Consider the following 19,275-nt stretch of genomic DNA (forward strand, 5'->3'; position numbering starts at 1 on the left):
TTAATTTTATTGAAATTTGGCTGACCATACAACGCCGTTTCGAGTATTGCCAAGTACTCTTCATCAGTGGTCTTTGGGAATAATCGAATTTTTATTTAATTAGTTTATAGTCCGTATATAATTTTGTTTGGACTGCAAGTGCCAGGCTTAGAACTCGTGCCTGTCAAATTAGAAGCGATGACTAATCGTGTTTATCCACAAGAAACCAAGGCTGCACAAACTTTCAATGCTCAAGTTCCAGGTTTTATTGTCACTTATTTTTATTTAATTAGTGACAACATTTAAAATACTATTGCTAAATGCATAAAATAATATTATATTTAATAAACTTTCTTGTTTTAAAATTGAACACATCATCTCTTTTCTGAGATGTCCTGTCCCCGCGAATAAAAATTTATTGCAGCGACTGTGGACAAAAGCTGAGGATACTCCAACAAAAATTATAACAAACCGAAAAATCCGTGTTGTCGCAATGAATGAATTTGGTATAAATTTGGTTATTAAATTAATAAATGCACTAATATTCGCAGGTTGTTTAATTTAATTCCAAGGTTAAATACTTATTCGACTGGATTATATTTAATATAACCAAATTGGATAACAGTCCAATTTAATATAAATTAAAGGTAAATATGGGTATTGTTGTTTTGGAAAAACAAAAATTCTACCATTAAAATAAATGTTGTATTGTGGTCAATAAGTTCCTTTCACTTAATACACCATCTGGAGGGACTGAAGATGTCGGGATTCAGTTGGGAAATTGCATTAAAATAAAAAGAAATATTGCCGTAAATGGAGGCGCTATGTCAGACTGGGGGAAGTAGAAAATAGTAGTAGTAGTATTGCTGTAAATTTAATAAAAGTAATTTGAACGTCTTATCTTTAAAATTATCTATTTATTTATCGAATATTTTATAAAATAAGTCAATTTGGTTGTCTGCAAGAAGCTTATGAAAAAGCAGCTAATTAATAATATGAATTGATCCATTTCCTTTTCTTATTATGCAAATCCTGAAATGCCTTTTACAAAAACACTAGCTTGAAATCTCTTCGAATATCGCATTTAAATTTGGAGTTTAATATATTCCGTAAGCAAATTATTATTTGCATTTTTCCTCTTTTTCATTCCAAATTAGCTAATAAACAATATCACTGATGAGACTGAACCATTTCAGTGTACTTCAGTAACTCAGCCAATTTGCATTAAAAAATGTAAAACACTTGTACATAAAAGTGTTTCTTCTCTATTCTCATTTACGGATATTTCATGGTTTCGTTGCATTGAAACTGAAGGCATTCTCCGTTTTGTACGCAATCCTGTTCATTTTGATTAGAAAGTCACTGTTTTTGAATTCCACGTCAACGTGAATCACATTTCCACATGCCATCCTTTGACTGGCGCAAAACATAATTTATGCTTTTCATTTAAACTTTATGCAAAAATCCTACCCATCGACCTAACTTTTCATTCATCTAATACCACACTCACTCCATAGCGCCTCACTCGCTTTAATGCCGTAAAGGACGAAGACATAGCTGTGCTTCTTTTTATATATCTCATTTCAGAAACGCTGTAAATAAATCTCAATTTTATTTTCTTATTATGGAAAACTTTAGGTTTTCGCTTATTTAAATGTTAATACGTTTATTTTACGAATATCTTGAGTACAGAAGTTGAAAACCTTTTCAGCACCGAAAATTTGTATTTTTTTCTTCACTTTCGTCTTCACGCTTTTTGTTCCATTTTCTATTTAGCCGGATTGAACTCAGTCCATCCGAAGACGTTTTCCACATGAGTAAACAGCGAAAGGAAGAAAACATAAAACAAAGTTTTCATTGAGAAACTGTCATTGACTGCCAACCCAGCTATCTTGATTGCCATTGATTTTCATCAATTTATTTTCGGTTTTCTCGCCTAAATTGCGAACTGCACCGGAGAAGCCTTTTGGCTGCTGGAAGTCCTTTTATTTTAAGCAGAATTCTGTTTTTGTATATTTAGAATGTTGTTACTTTATCGAGCTCTTGTGAGTAAAGAAGAAAATCCATAAATATTTACACTTAAATACGTGTACGTGTCAAAGGAAAAAGCGAGGTTCAGAAAAAATTTTATCGATTGATTACATGTCATGGGATTAGTGGAGAGTACTAACACTTATTCGCAGCAAAGTACAAACGCTTAGGGATGAAAAGATTTATGTGCAAAGTTGTGACACTATCCTTTGGCAGAAGTTGAATACATTTTCTGGGTTAACGTTATAATAAAACATTTAGTTGGGCTCAAATACTAACAAAATAACTACATTTTAAAAACGCTAAAATACAACCTTAAGGAAATAAATTTCTTCAGTTTTTATTGCACAGTAAAAGAAATCACAGCGGAATTAAACTTTTATATACATAAATATGTCTATCCCTTATCCAAAAATCTTTAATAAATATTATTAATATAAGTGTGACAGAAAAAAACTTCACGTATAATTTCGATCTTGCTATTGAGTGTGATATACAACACAATTCACAAATGTCATCTACAGCACATCTTACAATAGTAAACCTGTTTAGCGTAATATTCCCCAACTTGTCGGCACATAGCTAGTAATACCTCGACTATAACATAACGGATATCCGTTTCCAACAGTTTCAATAGTTTGGAGATTGGCCGTATTAACATGACACTTTGAGCTTACAGAAAAAAATCTAGTGGCTGCAAGCCATATAGTCAAGATGGCCAATTCATTTCGCGAGAATGTTAAATTACATATCAGGAATGTTCTTCGCATATAAATGACGGTTTCTGTCATATCCTTATCTTTTTCAAAAGTGAACCACCCTATATTATACCAAGACCGAATGAGACCACGACTCAGTGATTTTTTTGGATGCAGTGGACTTTCAATAGTTTTTTAAATTTTCATTGCCCCAGATAATACAATTGTTGACATTTGTTGATATATTCACCAAAACAAAAATTAGTTTCAACGAATTTGTCGTTTTTTAGGAATTCTTGATTATTACCGCAAATGCATTCCTCAAGCATCTAAATTGCTCCGTTAAGTAATCTACTACAAAATTTAACAAAGAATGACAAAACATCAATAACATGGACCCCTATTTTAGAGACGGCATTCAAAAGCAGTAAAAAAGCGTAACTGCTTTATCTAAATAAGCAGTTCTTTTACCGTCAAGAATAATTCGATTGACGTCAAAAGCATCTAGCAGTATAGTCGCTACGGTACTAGAACAGTATGAAGGCGATGTTTGGCATCCAGTTGCATTTTCCTCAACGAAGCTCCAGTCAGCACAAAAAAACTACACTACTTACGACAGGGAGTTACTAGCCGTGCATTTAGCTATCAAACATTTTAGACATTTACTAGAAGGTAGACATTTTACGATTCGCATGGATCACAAGCCTCTAATATATGCTTTCCAGCAAAAATCGGAAAAAGTTTCACCGCGTCATTTGCGACAGCTAAGTTCCATAACAGAGTGTACGACCAGCGTAATACACATAATGTGTAATAACGTCGTTGCTTTTCAACCGATTTACTCCAAGTTTAAATTTGAATTATAAACACTTTACGGATTTACCAAATTTTTTTAAATAACTTTTGATTTTTATAAAGCGGAAAGCCTTAAATTCTTATTCTGTCTTATTCTGGACAAATCTTGATCAAAGATCAAGAACCTATTGCTTTTCACCACACTGTGGTGTGAAGTGTTTTGTATACAAAAATCAAAAGTAGTGTGTGAAGTAGTTATTATATTCATAATATGCCTTATTACTTTTTTTATTTGAATCGTTATTTGTTATTTAGAATTTTATCACGCATATAGATTACTCAAAACTATTGTATATTTTTACAATACTTTAATAATTAATTATAAAATCACTAATAATGCTAAATAGAATTTAGTTATAATTATTTTTATAAAATTAACTAAATTTTATTTTATTACTATTTTAATATATTTACAGTACTTTAATAAATAATTATAAATTCGGTAATTATGCCTTTTTTGAATTTTGTCATGCATACTTATAACAATAAAAAGTGCTTATAAACAGCATACATTTTAGTTAAGAACATTTGTCATACATACATATAACAATAAAAAGTACTTGTAAACAGCATATATTTTAGTTAAGAACATTTGTCATACATACATATAACAATAAAAAAATGCTTGCAAAAAGCATATATTTATAGTTGTCAAGAGCATTTCTGGTTTTGATAATTAACAAAGAAAAGAGCTTTTTATTTATGGCACAGAATACGGCAACCTTTACAATAGTCAATTTTGACAATTGTCTTTGTATGACAAATTTATGAAGTGCACAGAAGAGGTCCGTAAAAATTTATAAAATAATAAGTCCCGTTATATTATTACTCATTGGATTTATTGTCAAACGAAATGAGGTCATATTTTGCGCAATTTTTCAGTGATTTATGAGGCCTAAAATAGGTATAAAACATAGAGTGCGCAGGGTAATATGTCGCAGAAGCTTTCTTTACAGATAGTCATGCTTGATAATGTCACATGACATTTTGTGACGTGTCTACGGTTATCATTAGACGGTATATTCTGTCATCACGGTACATGCAGTACATGAGTCAGCGCATGCAGGTGTTAAATCTATAACTAAACAATTATCCAGTAAATACGTGGGGCCGTCAATCTGCAAAGATATTGCTAACTGGGTGCGATCGTGTAAAAATTGTCAACAAGCATATTTTACCTTATTGACAGTTTTGACACTATCGCACCCAGTTCGTAGACATAACAAATTCACGTCATAACCTTTTACTCCGTTTGATCAACAATTCGATCGCGTACATTTGAATTTAATAATACTTCTAGAATGCTGTGGGCTTATAACTACACCCTTTTTATTTTATTTATTATTTATACAATTTGAAAAACATCACCTCTGATTTAGTCGCGGAGAATTTTTATACAAGTCGGATATCGCGACATAAAAACTGATCAGGGGACTCAATTAGAAACGACGTTGTTCAAGGAGTTAGTAAATGGCTTAGGCACACAGAAAGTATGTACATCTCCGTATTACCCGGAATCGAATGGATTAATCCAATACTTTCATCGCAGCTTAAAAACAGCACTCATGGCGTGAGCTCAATACAAATGGATTCAATTATTACCATCAGTCTTATTAGGACTACATAACAGCAGAAGTGGTATGTAGTACAATGATGCGCTTATCGGGAGAATTCTTTGTTGAAGCACAGAAGCCCCCAGACAAACAAATATTTCTAAAAACTTTATGTGAGTATATATGACAAGTTAAACCATATCCGACTTCCAGTCATAGCTGAGCTCTTTTTGTTCACAAGGTGTTGGATAGTGCGTTGTATATATTTGTAAGGGCAAACCATCTAAGAGTCATAAGACCATTAGAGCCACCATAAGAGGATCACACAAAATAATTAAAAAAATCAATTATCGGCTTTTCACAGTTTAAAAGTACGCGAAAAGACGGCAAATTTAGCAATATATAGACTAAAACCGGCCTTGTTTGAGCCCGTGGTAATGGAGTCCAATTTTGTCAAAATTGACGTAAGTGGCAGATCCAAGAAGAAGCATAACTGGTCAAAAAAGAAGGTAAGTTTTAAGTTGTAAGACCCATACGACTAGTGATACGCAATTAGCAGTCAGGAAGCGAGTCCACCGATCTAGCTATTTAGAGAATTCTAAATATGTGTGGCGAATTCGCCACACATGCTCTAGCGCCATCTAGTACACAAAATAGTTTTTTTTTAGCACACTAACTTAAGTGTTGGAGAAGAAGTAGGATACTAGCAGCATCGTTTTTAAGAAGCAAAACGGCAACAACGCACGTTAACAAAACAAAATATGTAATACTTGGCAAATTTAATTAAATATCTTAATTTACTTATTATAAAGAATAAATTTTGTGTGACAAATTTGCCATATGTTAATCAGACTATAATCACTAGATTATAGAACCTTTAATAGATGTATTATATGTTGTTGTGCCAGCCTTGATGTTTTTGTTGGAGTGGTCCTAGATGCCTAGCATGGCACGGTGGCTAGCCTGTTATGCTCGCCAGTTTTAGGGTAACTAATTACCACAGCTGACATCAAACAAAAAAAAAATCTTGACATTATTTAATAATACTCATTCAATCTAACCCTATAATTCAGCCAACAATTTCTAATTCTTATTTTATTCTTACTGTAATAACTATAAAAAAAATAAACCAATAAATTAGTTATAATAAATTTTTTTTTTACTTTTACTTCATTTCACCTAAATTTATAAATTAGATGTAATTTTTCTAATTTTTCTTCATTTCACTTCTCCAAATTTTACTTCTTTAATTCGATTTCAAGCAACGCAACAATATAACATTGGTCCATAGTAACCAAAAACAAACTTACATATGACTGACGCCTTCTTAAATATAAAGCAGCACTTGTCGAACAGGATTGGAATTTCCCTTTTTCTATTGGAATGATTGACGCATGCCACTCTTGTTCTCAAAAGAGCCTCTGTCCTTCTTGAAAGTCAACTGGTCTTCCCAGGACTCATTCCAAGATTGCGCAACATCCTTATTATTTCTTTAATACCTCTGGGATACTCACACTCATTCTATTGTTTTCCAACGCCTGTGTATATTTTACGAGTCGCTATGATCGAATCACCTATACATAATGACTTTTTCTATGTAGATATATGTATCTATATCTCTATGTGTCTATCTATTTGTTCCCCAGTCAGATAAATCTTTATATTAGTGCATCTCTAGGCTATCCCTAATTAGTCAATAAAAATATAATAGTCACATTAATAAAAAGAGCAATTAAAAAAAATCTATTTTCAACGAGATACCCTAGAATTTTATTAACAATTGTTATGAACCTTTTTTTTGGTACATAATGCAAATTGTTAATATGGCCCACTTTATGTTTTAATAATTTTCTGAACCGTTTGTTGCAACCATTGAACTCAATACCCAGTTCTTTATGCAGAATTGTTTGTTTTCAAATATTGGCAGTTACCTACAGGTTATTAGATCAATATTTCATTTCTATTTTTCTGCGTAACAGCAGAAGAATAATGGAAATTTCCGATCATGCATTTCGCACATGATCAATGTTTTCACTGGTTCACAAAGATGAAAACGTGGGTAAGAAATTTCGAACCAGTTATTTGATAGATTGGGGTCCGAGTAGTTGTATTGCGAGCTGCAAAAACAGTTGAGTTCGGGTTTCCCGGACAGAACACCTAGGAGTAGAGAGTTGTGAGATAAAAGTTGAAAGTTTAGAACAGCTCAATTACGTTGGAGTGTTGTATCAGTCTCATTTCGTTTAAGATATTTTGTTCAATCTCGTTGAGTGTTGTTACAATATGAAAACTTTGACTTAATTATTTGATAATAAAAATAATAAATATAATGACTTATTGTCAAGAGCTATTGTTAAGGATATATTGTTGGGTATTTTCATATTTACGAAGTAGATAGTAGTAAAAATCGACAGTATCAACAGTGATGATAATAAATAATGTAAATAATAAATACAAAGTCGATATGTGAAATTTAAAAGTGCTTTTTTACTTGTTGGGTGAACTATTTAGAAAATCCACAACATAATTTAGATACACGGATAGGATACACCGGCAGTATCATTCGTAGGAACATATAACACAATTTTGGTTCCAGCTGTTCTTCGTAGGAACACAAAACATTAATACTAACGTTATTATCAATAATAATTTATCAATAACAATTCAGGTGATCTAGCTATTAGTTATTACATTTAAAAAAATATTATAGAAAATAAACTTCAAATGAAAATCAATAATATATATATTTTTAAAATGTATAATTTACAATTATACTTTATTTGATTTAATGATTATAACAAAAAACATGATTTTTCGAGAAAAAGTATAGACTTACCAACCACGGCATTAGCAATGGACGTCACCACGGCATTAGCTGTACCAAACTGTAGAAAAAAAATGAAATATATATAATATATATATAATTTCTCTTAAATTAGTATGTACTTTTTTTACGCATGATTTGTTAATATTTAATAAGTATATCTAAGTTAATGCTGGCACTTAATGTCACAAATACGTAATATTAACTTAGCTAAGGTTGCAGCCGTCGACAATGTAATTCAAATTATACTAAATAGCATGCAAATTAAATTTTTTGTTATTAATTTATTTTTAAAAAATCATATTTTATTTAATATATAGTTATTTTATAAGATTACAATTTTATCCGTACAATAAATGACTTAACTTATTCTCCGAATGATTGCTAAAGACTGACTCTCTTGATTTTTATGAAGAATGACTGAAGTCAATCCAGAAATTGTAAAGTAGGATTTGACCAATTAGATTCCAGCTTCTAAAGTTCTTAAGAATATTCTAGAAGCTTCTTTATCTCGATTCTATAGGATTGGAGTTTCTATTTTATAAAGTGCTTAAGAAGCTTCTTTAGCTTTGGTGTCAGTAGCCAGTTGACGAGATTAACATCCAATAGTATTTGGACAGCTCATCGATCAAGTATTTAAAATGATACTTGATATGTTTCCTGCAAGATACTTGCAGTACCTAAAGAAAACATTTTGCACGATGTTGCCATAAGAAGTAGGTGCGCATCCTGAAGATACAAAAATGTAAAACAATGGCGCAATGCCGTTATATTATTTTAGGGTTTCAACTTGCAGGTGTTACCATAATCATTGCTCTTACCTGTTGCAGATGCAACGTCATTACAGACGATCATATTTCTCGTGGGGAACTATATAAGCAACAGTTCCTGTTGATGATGCACTTTCTATTACTAATTTAGACTATACGAATTGATGTAAGATTTTGTTCAATTCAGTTACTAATCGAGGTTGGAATAAACAGTTCGGAGCATGCCGAAAAACTAAATATCGACCATAAGTCATTAATTTCTATATATAAAATATATAAATAAGTGAAACTAATGTGTGTGTTTAATAATTGTGTAATTAAGTTTATATGGGTATTAGGTATTACTTTTCATTAATATTTTCATTGATTTAATAATTTTTATTTAATAAATTTTTTGATTAAATTGATAGTTAAAAAAAGCGCAAAGGAATAACTTTACTATTTAAATTAATTGGTATTAGCAGCTTCTAAGTGTCTGTCCTTACTGGAATATCATTTTTAACTGTTAATAACAAATACCTGTGAACAACCGCTATTAATCCGTTACACGATACGGTTGTTTCAACCGAGGTTTTGAAATAATGCTATTGGAGAATTGCTGGTTCTCCTTCTCTCTTAGCCCCACACACGCAATGAAGAATACAGAAACTTTGTAATTCTGAGATGATATGATTTTTTTATTCCTCGCACTTTTTATTCAGTTACAAGACCTTGCGGGCTTGAAAAACTTTTCCCCTTTTCTCGCTACTATCGTTGGTTTTGAAATGTAGAAACAATCCGAATAACAAACGAAAAAAAGTCCTAGTTTTATTTATTTTGTCCAATTGGCAACGCTAGAACTTGCAAGTTTTGAATGTATACAGAGCTTTTGCCTTAATCTTGCAAACCAAAACAAACGAAATTAAAAGAAGTAAAAGCTTTCTATTATCCTTTGTTATTTCTATGCATGCGCGTGCAATGTACATGATAGTTTTAGTTAATATAAAATAAATATAATATAAAAAAAATTGAAAGAAAAATGTGTAAACTGTGGACATCAATAAAAAAATAAAGTAAAACAAAAATGTGATCTCTTATGGCAATGGCTGGTGAGGTGCACACTCATCTTATACCAAGGACAACGGCGGAAGAAACAGGTGCAGCGCGGAAATTGCATGGACAACGCGGGGCATATGAGGTAACATCATACACTTTATTTCACTACTTATTTTAACAAATCACCTCCTACACTCAGGCCTACATAATAATGTATTTATATGATGACTTGTAATTCTCATTAGGTGCATTTTTTTGTTTCCTTAAAAACTTTACATTTCATTTAAATAAAATGTTGATTAATTTTTATATAATAATTTGTGTTCTTGGAGTAATTCCTTCTAATTGCTTTAGGCATGTTCTATTCGTCTTTGTCGATTACAGGAGTAGTTAAGTGAAGCCTCTCGAAATCCACCATAAAATATGATGTTAATAAAAGGCAAACATTTTTACAAAATTCTTATTAAAATTTATGTGGAAGCTCACAATCTGAAGAAAATAAAATTAATTAATATTGGAATCAGTGTGGCCGCATCCCTGAAAAATATAATGCTATATCTGCTTTAAAAAAATGCTATTAAAATGCTAAATAAATGCTAAATAAAATGCTAAATGCTAAAATCAAATTTTGCAGCTATTTCACAAAAAAAAATGCTAAATCTAGCAGCAAAAGTGCTAAAACGGCAACTCTGACTGGAATAAAAAAACGCGGAGGTTGCAACAATGGAACACCAATATCCAGTTTTTGACAAAAACGGAAAGAATGAACTTGGATAACGATTGGAAGTAACTCATTGGAAAGATTTACAAAAGTGATATAGTAGACCGTGTTTTTATATAGGATTAATCTTTGCGACAGTAGCACCAAAGATACCTTCTTTACGCGACACTTCGCCAGTGGCAGTGTTAGGCGGCCATGCGCCCCTTATGGCCTCGCAAAAGGTTGTACATATTTCGTAAAACTTTCACTCCACTTACCAGAGAAAAAATGATTCAGTTACGTGAATAAGAGAAGCTTTTGACAATGGAAATATTCCGTATTAGTCGCAACTGTGTTAAATGTGAAAATCATAGTTTGGTTTTGACAAACGAATTCAAAAATGCAAGAGGATGTACTCAGAAAGTAAGATTTACTGCAGCTCCAATTGAGAAGCCTACATTTCTTATTCATTAAGCAAACCTACAAAAAACAAAAATCTACCTCTAAAACAAGATGGGAAAGTGGAATCGAAGCAGTAAAAACGATATATTTGCAATTTGATGAAGTTATAGAGTATCGTAATACTGGACAGGAAAATAGCGTTAAATAAGCCTAATTATTTGTAAGAAAAGTAGTTATAAACCAGATTTTATGTTATTGAAATGAATCATTCAATTCTAAATTGTGGGTTAATGGAGTTGGTAATAGATAGGGTTTGATAACTGTCTTTTGATTGACATTTACCCAATGTCTAGCAATCTGCATCACTTTTATTGTGAAACCCATTTTGTTGATAACAGTGACAAAATAACTATCGACAAATTTTCCCTCTGTCACCTAAACTCTTCTAAGTGGAGTTTATTATCTTCTTTCCTGAAGAACTGAGACGTTTTAACCACGAAATTGCACATAAATTTATAGAAAAAAAATAGCAAAGAAGCAACGAATGTTTAATTATGACCATATTATGACCTATACAATCCATTGAAATGGGATAAACAGTAAACTTTTTTACCACAATGATAGAAGCTACACTTAGTATATGAAAAATATGCTATACGAATATAAATAATTTATTAAAAAAATTGTTATGAAATTAGTTAGGTAATTGTAAAGTTTAGTTAAAATATATGAATTTTCTTTAATTAAAGTTTTTAAGTTAATCAATAATATTGATTCGTTATTTATAAATATATCTATATTAATATAGTTATAAAAAAAATCATAGAAATAAAATTCTTGTAATTGATGAAATTGTTCATATTAATATTTAAATTGAAAATGAAAATATCTCATTTGAAGCAATTACCGTGACATATAAACAAATAAAACTAATATTCCTCCTAAAAAAATTAAAAATGAAATATAACCAAATCAAAATGTTTTTGAAATTAATCCTGAAATAATTGAAATTAAAATTGTCTGAATTAATAATATTAAACCTATTGATAATGGATAATTTAAAAATAAGAGCATATATAATACTTGAAATTAATATTAAAGTTAATAATAATAGACGAAAAATTTCAAGAAATACCTTAAATAAAATATAAATTTTGGGAATTTTTATGATAAAGAATTTCTTTTTTCTTGAGAGTTTTAAAAGATTAATCTTATTTTTGTGAATTACAAGACCAATGTTTTTGTTAAACTATTAAAACTTAAAAAGTGATAGTTTATTTTTGATTATTTTGTTGTATAATAGTATTAATAAGAAATTTTTCTATTTCTAATCGAATTTCTAATCGGAAACATTTATTATCTATATTATTAAGTTTAGAATTTATTGTTTTAATAATTAATTTTTTTTTATATAGTTATATAAATATAATAGATTATAGAAATTATTTTATAATAATATATTCAACATTAAGAGTACGTGAAGGGGCTTTAGGGATTTCTATTTTGGTTTCTATAATTCGGACTCATGGCAATGATTATATTCAATCATTTAGAATTTTATAATGTTAAAATTATTTTTTTTATTTTATTTTTGATTCCTATTTGTTTCTTAAATAGAATATTTTGAATGGTTCAAAATATATTATTTTTTATTAGATTTTTTTTTATTTTATTTAATTTTTATAGAAATTATTTCATAAATATTTCTTATTTTTTAGGTTGTGATATAATTTCTTATGGATTAATTTTATGGAGATTTTGAATTTGTGCATTAATATTAATAGCAAGTGAAAAAATTCAAAAATTTAAGAATTATAATAATTTATTTTTAGAATATAAGTTGTAATTTAACGTCAAATATTCCAGACGAAAGTGACTATTATTTTTAATAGCAAACTTGTTATATTTCATAAAAAGGTTTTTTCGAACAGTAGTGAAATACAACAACAATGGAATGGAATATTTGACGTTAAATTACAACTTATATTCACAAAATATTGGTCTCGCCCGTGCGACTAGTGGAGTAACATTAGCATGACTTTCTCAGCATTACGTTCCTAGATTAGGTTCTATACATAAGAAAGAACAAATTATACAACAAATAATGCCTCTACGAACAGAATAGTATTGAAATTTAACAATTGAAAATAAAATTATAATTAATTAATTAATTCAATTATTCTACAGCTGGTTTGTGATTTCGTTCTAATATAAACACAGCAAGTAAAATTGTTAATAAAAAAAACAAAACTTTCATAGTAATAGTAACAAAATTCCAGAAAAATATTCGAACAAAAAAGTCAAGTACGTCTTTGGATCAGTTGGTTAAGGTGCGCTGATTCTGAGCTTCATATTTGGCAGGACCCGAGTTCGATTTCTGGTACTTGCAGTCTCAAAAAATAATTATTTACGAATAATTAAATACAAGAATTATTTCCAAGACCACTGATGATGGGTATTTGGCAATACTCGAAACAGTTGTATGATCAGCCAAAAATTCAATTAATTAAAATAATATAAAAAATAAATTTTTGTTGTTGTATTTCACTACTGTTCGAAAAAAACCTTTTTATAATAATTTATTTTTAGTTAATGAAATTTTTATATTTTTTTTAATTTTAACTTTTTCTAGAATAAATATTTTTGCTTTTTATCTATTTTTTGAAGGAAGTTTAATTTTAACTTTATTATTAATTTTAGGATGGGGGTATTAACCTGAGTGTTTACAAGCTGGAATTTATTTATTTTTTTATACTTTATTTGTATCTTTACCTATATTGATTGGAATTTTTTATTTATATGAAAAATCAGGAAATCTAAATTTTTATTTTTTAAGTAATTATATATTTAATTATGAATTATTATATTTTTCAATAATTTTAGCTTTTTTGGTTAAGATACCTATATTTTTAGTTCACTTATGATTGCCTAAAGCTCATGTTGAAACTCCAATTTCTGATTCAATAATTCTAGCTAGAAATATATTAAAATTAGGAGGATATGGTCTTTTACGAGTATTTTCTTTTATTTCATTTGTTTGTTTAAAATTTAATTATTTTTTTATTTTTATTAGATTTTCTTTAATTGGGGGTATTTTGGTTAGATTAAATTGTATACGACAAGTTGGTTTAAAATCATTAATTGCTTATTTTTCTGTTGCTCATATAGGGATTGTTTTGACAGGGATTATAAATTTCAGAAATGAGGAATTTGTGGAGGATATAGATTAATAGTTGATCATGGATTATGTTCTTCAGGTTTATTTTGTTTAGCTAATATTAGATATGAACGATTAGGTAGACGAAGATTACTAATTAATAAAGGATTATTAAATTTTATACCTTCTTTGACTTTGTGATGATTTTTATTCAGATCTGGGAATATAGTTGCTCCTCCTACATTAAATTTATTAGGGGAAATTTCTTTTATAAATAGAATTGTAAGTTGATCGTGGTATTCAATGATTAGTTTATCTTTTTAATCCTTTTTTAGAGCAGCATATACTTTATATTTATATTCTTATAGACAAATTTGGTTTAATATTTATTAATCAGGACTATTCAATTTTTTTAGAATGAGAATTAATTTCTTTAAATAGAGTTACAATTGTAATAACTTTTTTATTTGATTGGATAAGATTAATTTTTATATCTTTTGTTTTATTAATTTCATCTTTAGTAATTTATTATAGAAAAGAGTATATATCAGGGGATATAAATATTAATCGATTTATTTTATTAGTTTTGTTATTTGTTAGATCAATAATATTTTTAATTATTTCTCCAAATTTAATTAGAATTTTATTAGGATGGGATGGTTTAGGGTTAGTTTCTTATTTATTAGTAATTTATTTTCAAAATGTAAAATCTTATAATGCAGGAATATTAACTGTTTTATCAAATCGTATTGGAGATGTTGATTTATTATTAGCAATTGCTTGAATGTTAAATTATGGATCTTGAAATTATATTTTTTTATTAAAATTTAATATTTTAGATATAAATATATTAATTATTGGGGTATTAATTGTGTTAGCTGCAATAACTAAAAGAGCTCAAATTCCATTTTCAGCTTGATTACCTGCAGCAATAGCAGCTCCTACTCCTGTATCAGCTTTGGTGCATTCATCAACTCTTGTTACTGCTGGAGTTTATTTATTAATTCGGTTTAATTTATTAATTGGAGACAGAATTCTAGGACAGTGTTTGTTATTAATTTCAGGATTGACAATATTTATATCAGGGTTAGGAGCTAATTTTGAATTTGATTTAAAAAAAATTATTGCATTATCTACTTTAAGTCAATTGGGATTAATAATACGAATTTTATCTATAGGATTTTATAAATGAGCTTTTTTCCATTTATTAACTCATGCTTTATTTAAAGCATTATTATTTATGTATGCTGGGGCTATTATTCACAATATAAATAATTTACAAGATATTCGTTTGATAGGAGGTTTAAGAAGTTATATACCTTTTACATGTAGGTGTTTCAATGTTGCAAATTTAGCTTTGTGCGGTATACCTTTTTTAGCTGCGTTTTATTCTAAGGATATAATTTTAGAAATTGTATCTTTAAATTATATTAATTTATTTATTTTTCTTTTCTTTTCTACAGGATTAATAGGAATATCTATTCAATTCGTTTAGTTTATTATTCATTAGTTGGTAATTTTAATTTTTTAGTTTAAATATAGTAAGAGATAATAGATGAATTATGCTAAAAGGAATACTTGGATTATTATTTATAAGAATTAATGGAGGGGGTATTTTAAATTGATTATTATTTATGACACCTTCAATAATTTGTTTTCTTTTTATATTAAAAACATTAACTTTAATTGTTTGTATTTTAGGAGGATTTGTAGGATATTATATTTCAAAAATTTCTTTATATTTTTATAATAAATCTGTACAAAATTATTTTATTTAACTTTTTTTTTGTTCTATATACCTAATATAGATTTATAACTAATATTGTAACATATGGATTAATTTATAATTTTTTATTTTTGGGTAAAAAGTTATATAAAAGATTTGATCAAGGTTGATCTGAATTTTTTGGTGGATTTTATTTATATAAAAATTTATTAAATTATTCAAAATTTAATTAAATTTTACAAAATAATCGATTAATTATAATGTTAATAAGTTTACTTTTTTTTTGTATTAATATTTTTTGTTATTTGATATCTAAATAACATATAGTTAGAGTATTACGTTGAAGTTGTAAGGGAGATAAATTTATCTTTAAATATTTAATGTATTAAAATTAGTAATTTTTAAATAAAATATATTCATTTTTACAATGAAAATGTAATGTTTTTATTAAGTTAATAAATATTATATAGAAATTTAAATGAAATTTAACCATTAAAAAATAAAGTTAGCAGATTTTTTTTGTTCATCATATTTCTTTAATTGGAATTTTATTCAATTTTGTTATTAACAGTAATAAACCTCTATTTTGGTTTCAATTAAATATGGAAGAATAAGGGTAAATTTACCTAATTTTAGGTCGAAACTAAATGTGATTTACCACTTCATATTCCTTTTAAGATAGATTACATAAGTAATATTTTTTGAATGCAAAATAAATGTTAAATTTAACTACAATCTTAAATTAATTTAATTTTAGTTTAGTTAGATAAAATTAGTATTCCTTGATTTCATTCATGGTATACACCTATTAATAAAATAATAATAAAAATAATTTAAGCTTTTCTTCATATTAATAAGTTAGAAATATTTAAAATTATAATTATAGGTAAGATTAGAGCAATTTCAACATCAAAGATTAAAAAAATAATTGTAATCAAAAAAATGAAGTGAAAATGGAAATCGTGAAGAAGATTTTGGATCAAATCCACATTCAAAAGGGGAATATTTTTCTCGATCATTAAGTATTTTTTTTGATAAAATTGATGCTAGAAATATCACAATAGAACAAATTAATATAATAATTATTGCTATAAATATTAGTAGTAAGATTATCTAAACTATTATTAAATAGACTTTACAAGATATTGGAAGTCATACAGGGCTTTTTATATTATTTAGATAAATAGTAAGGTTAATTAACCACCTCATCAGTAAATTGAAATGTAAAGGAATAATCAAACAATATCGACGAAATGTCAGTATCAAGCACCAGCTTCAAATGCAAAATGGTTATTATTAGAAAAATGATTATTTAAATGACGAATTAAGTATATTAATAAAAAATTTGTTCCAATTAAAATATGAATTCCATGAAATCTTGTTGCTATCAAAAATGTTGATCCATAAATAGAATCGGCAACTGTAAAAGGTGCATCAGTGTATCCCTAAGCTTGTAAAATTGTAAAATAAATTCCTAATAAAATAGTGAAAAATAAACCTTGAGATGTTTGTGTATGATTATTTTCTATTACTCTATGATGAGCTCATGTAACAGTAACTTCTGAGGTTAATAAAATAGAAGTATTTAACAATGTAATTTGAAAAGGATTAAGAAGGATCATTTTTATTGGTGGTCATTTCTATGCGAAAAAGCTCAAAAAGAAGATATAAAAAATAAAATTTCAGATAAAATAATTGAAATTATTCCTCATCGTAAACCTGTTGTTACTATAAATGTATGTAAACCTTGATATGTTCCTTTTCGACATACATCTCATCATCATTGATAGACAGTAATAATAATAATAATATTTCCTAAAATTAATAATAATATATTATATTGATGAAATCATTTGATTATTCCTGAAACAATTGTTATTGCACTAATGGCTCCTGTTAAAGGTCAAGGACTATAATCTACTAAGTGAAATGGATGATTTGAATGAGTTGACATTAATTTACTTCTTTAAAGTAAAGTGTTCTTAATACTGCAAATACATATGATTGAATGATGGCTACAGCAGATTCTAATAATAATAATAAAATTTGTCTAAATAATAGAATAGATAAAATGAATTAAGTTAAAGAGGGCCTGTATTACCTAATAAAGTTAATAATAGATGTCCAGCAATTATATTAGGAAATAATCGAACTGCTAAAGTTCCTGGTCGAATAATATTTCTAATTGTTTTAATGCAAACTATGAAGGGTATTAATATTGCTGGAGTTCCTTGGAGAACTAGATGAGCAAATATGTGTTGTGTATGATTTATTCAACCATAAATTTAAAGAACTTTTTTTTTTAGTCATTCAAACATTATATTAAAAAAATTGTGAATAATTAAATACAAGAAATATTTCTAAGACCATATGTATGATGATATGTATTTGGCAATACTCGAAACAGTTGTATGGTCAGCCAAAAATTCAATTAATTAAAATAATATAAAACAGAATTTTCGAAAATCTTTTTATCAATTGAAACGAAAATAGCAGCTGGTACAAATTATGATATAATTTTAAAAAAATTCAGTGAAGCTAGAAGAAAGTTCATTTATCTCAATTTGTGTTTATTAACTTTAATTTAAAACTCCTATAAAGTTTTTACTGTCGTGATGGAGACAGCGATTATATGCTTGTTTTAACTGCTCGTAGAAAGTTTATTTCGTATTTGGTATAAGTTTGCCTTAATACGAATTTTAGCAAGTCTTTAGTTAATTGGTTAAAGGTTGAGACCAAGGTTCTCAGTCTTTGGCTTGTCTCAAATCCGACTTCGATTTCGTGATTTGTTGCATGACAGCTATAGTAGAAGTCACAATGTTCTCTTTCGGAGTGTCTTTGCTCCGTCCATTGTATTTTTTAGAAGAAGGTAATATTAGCCTTGTATTTTTACCAGCTGTAACCAGCTGTATAGATATACCTACCCCGTCAAGAGTTCAAACATTTAAGGCGCATATTCTGAAGTCGTGTTTCTTAAAACGTTTGTTGTTAACAGTAAATGGTTTTCTAATCCAGGGCTGACTCTTCATTTTAATTAAAGTTATGATTTTACATGGTGGTTTCCAAGCCCAGCGTATACGCGCATACATCCATGAGGAGGATTTCGCTGTACACATTAGTTTACTACTTATAGATTATTGTAAATATCTAGAGGGGTCCGTGTGAAGGCTGTTGTGTCAACTTGGAGGCAAGAATCATATTGGCATTAACTAAGTTAAATGCAATCGAAAACTTTACCTTGTATGAACCAGTACTTACTTGCTCCATACTATAGTTTACAAAACTCATAGTTATAAGACAGGATATCAAGCACTTATGAAAGCAGTTTAGGTAGTCGTTAAAGAAGCTTCTTAGGAGCTATTCTCTATTCTCTACTCGATACACACGTTTGATGTTCCTGAAAATAACGCGTTACAATTATTATTATAATATCTGCAGATGATACTGTAATTCAAACATTAAGTTCATCATCTATTGACGCTTCCAATGTTTCGCAAGTTATTTGCTTCAGCTAGAAATTTGGTTCAAAATTTAGAATATATACTTAA

The 19,275-nt window shown here is 28.3% G+C and overlaps 1 protein-coding gene across 1 annotated transcript; it reads left to right on the plus strand.

Annotated features, from left to right (window-relative positions):
* Positions 1-14,416: 14,416 nt before the first annotated feature.
* Positions 14,417-15,258, plus strand: LOC119689892 (NADH-ubiquinone oxidoreductase chain 5-like; the record flags this gene model as incomplete). Its single annotated transcript, XM_038104821.1, is given in 1 exon segment — positions 14,417-15,258. A coding segment is annotated over 1 exon segment (777 nt), but the record flags the coding sequence as incomplete, so codon positions are not given.
* Positions 15,259-19,275: the final 4,017 nt, after the last annotated feature.

Source organism: Teleopsis dalmanni, chromosome X, assembly GCF_002237135.1.
Source record: "Teleopsis dalmanni isolate 2A chromosome X, ASM223713v2, whole genome shotgun sequence".
Classification (NCBI taxonomy): Eukaryota; Metazoa; Arthropoda; class Insecta; order Diptera; family Diopsidae; genus Teleopsis; species Teleopsis dalmanni.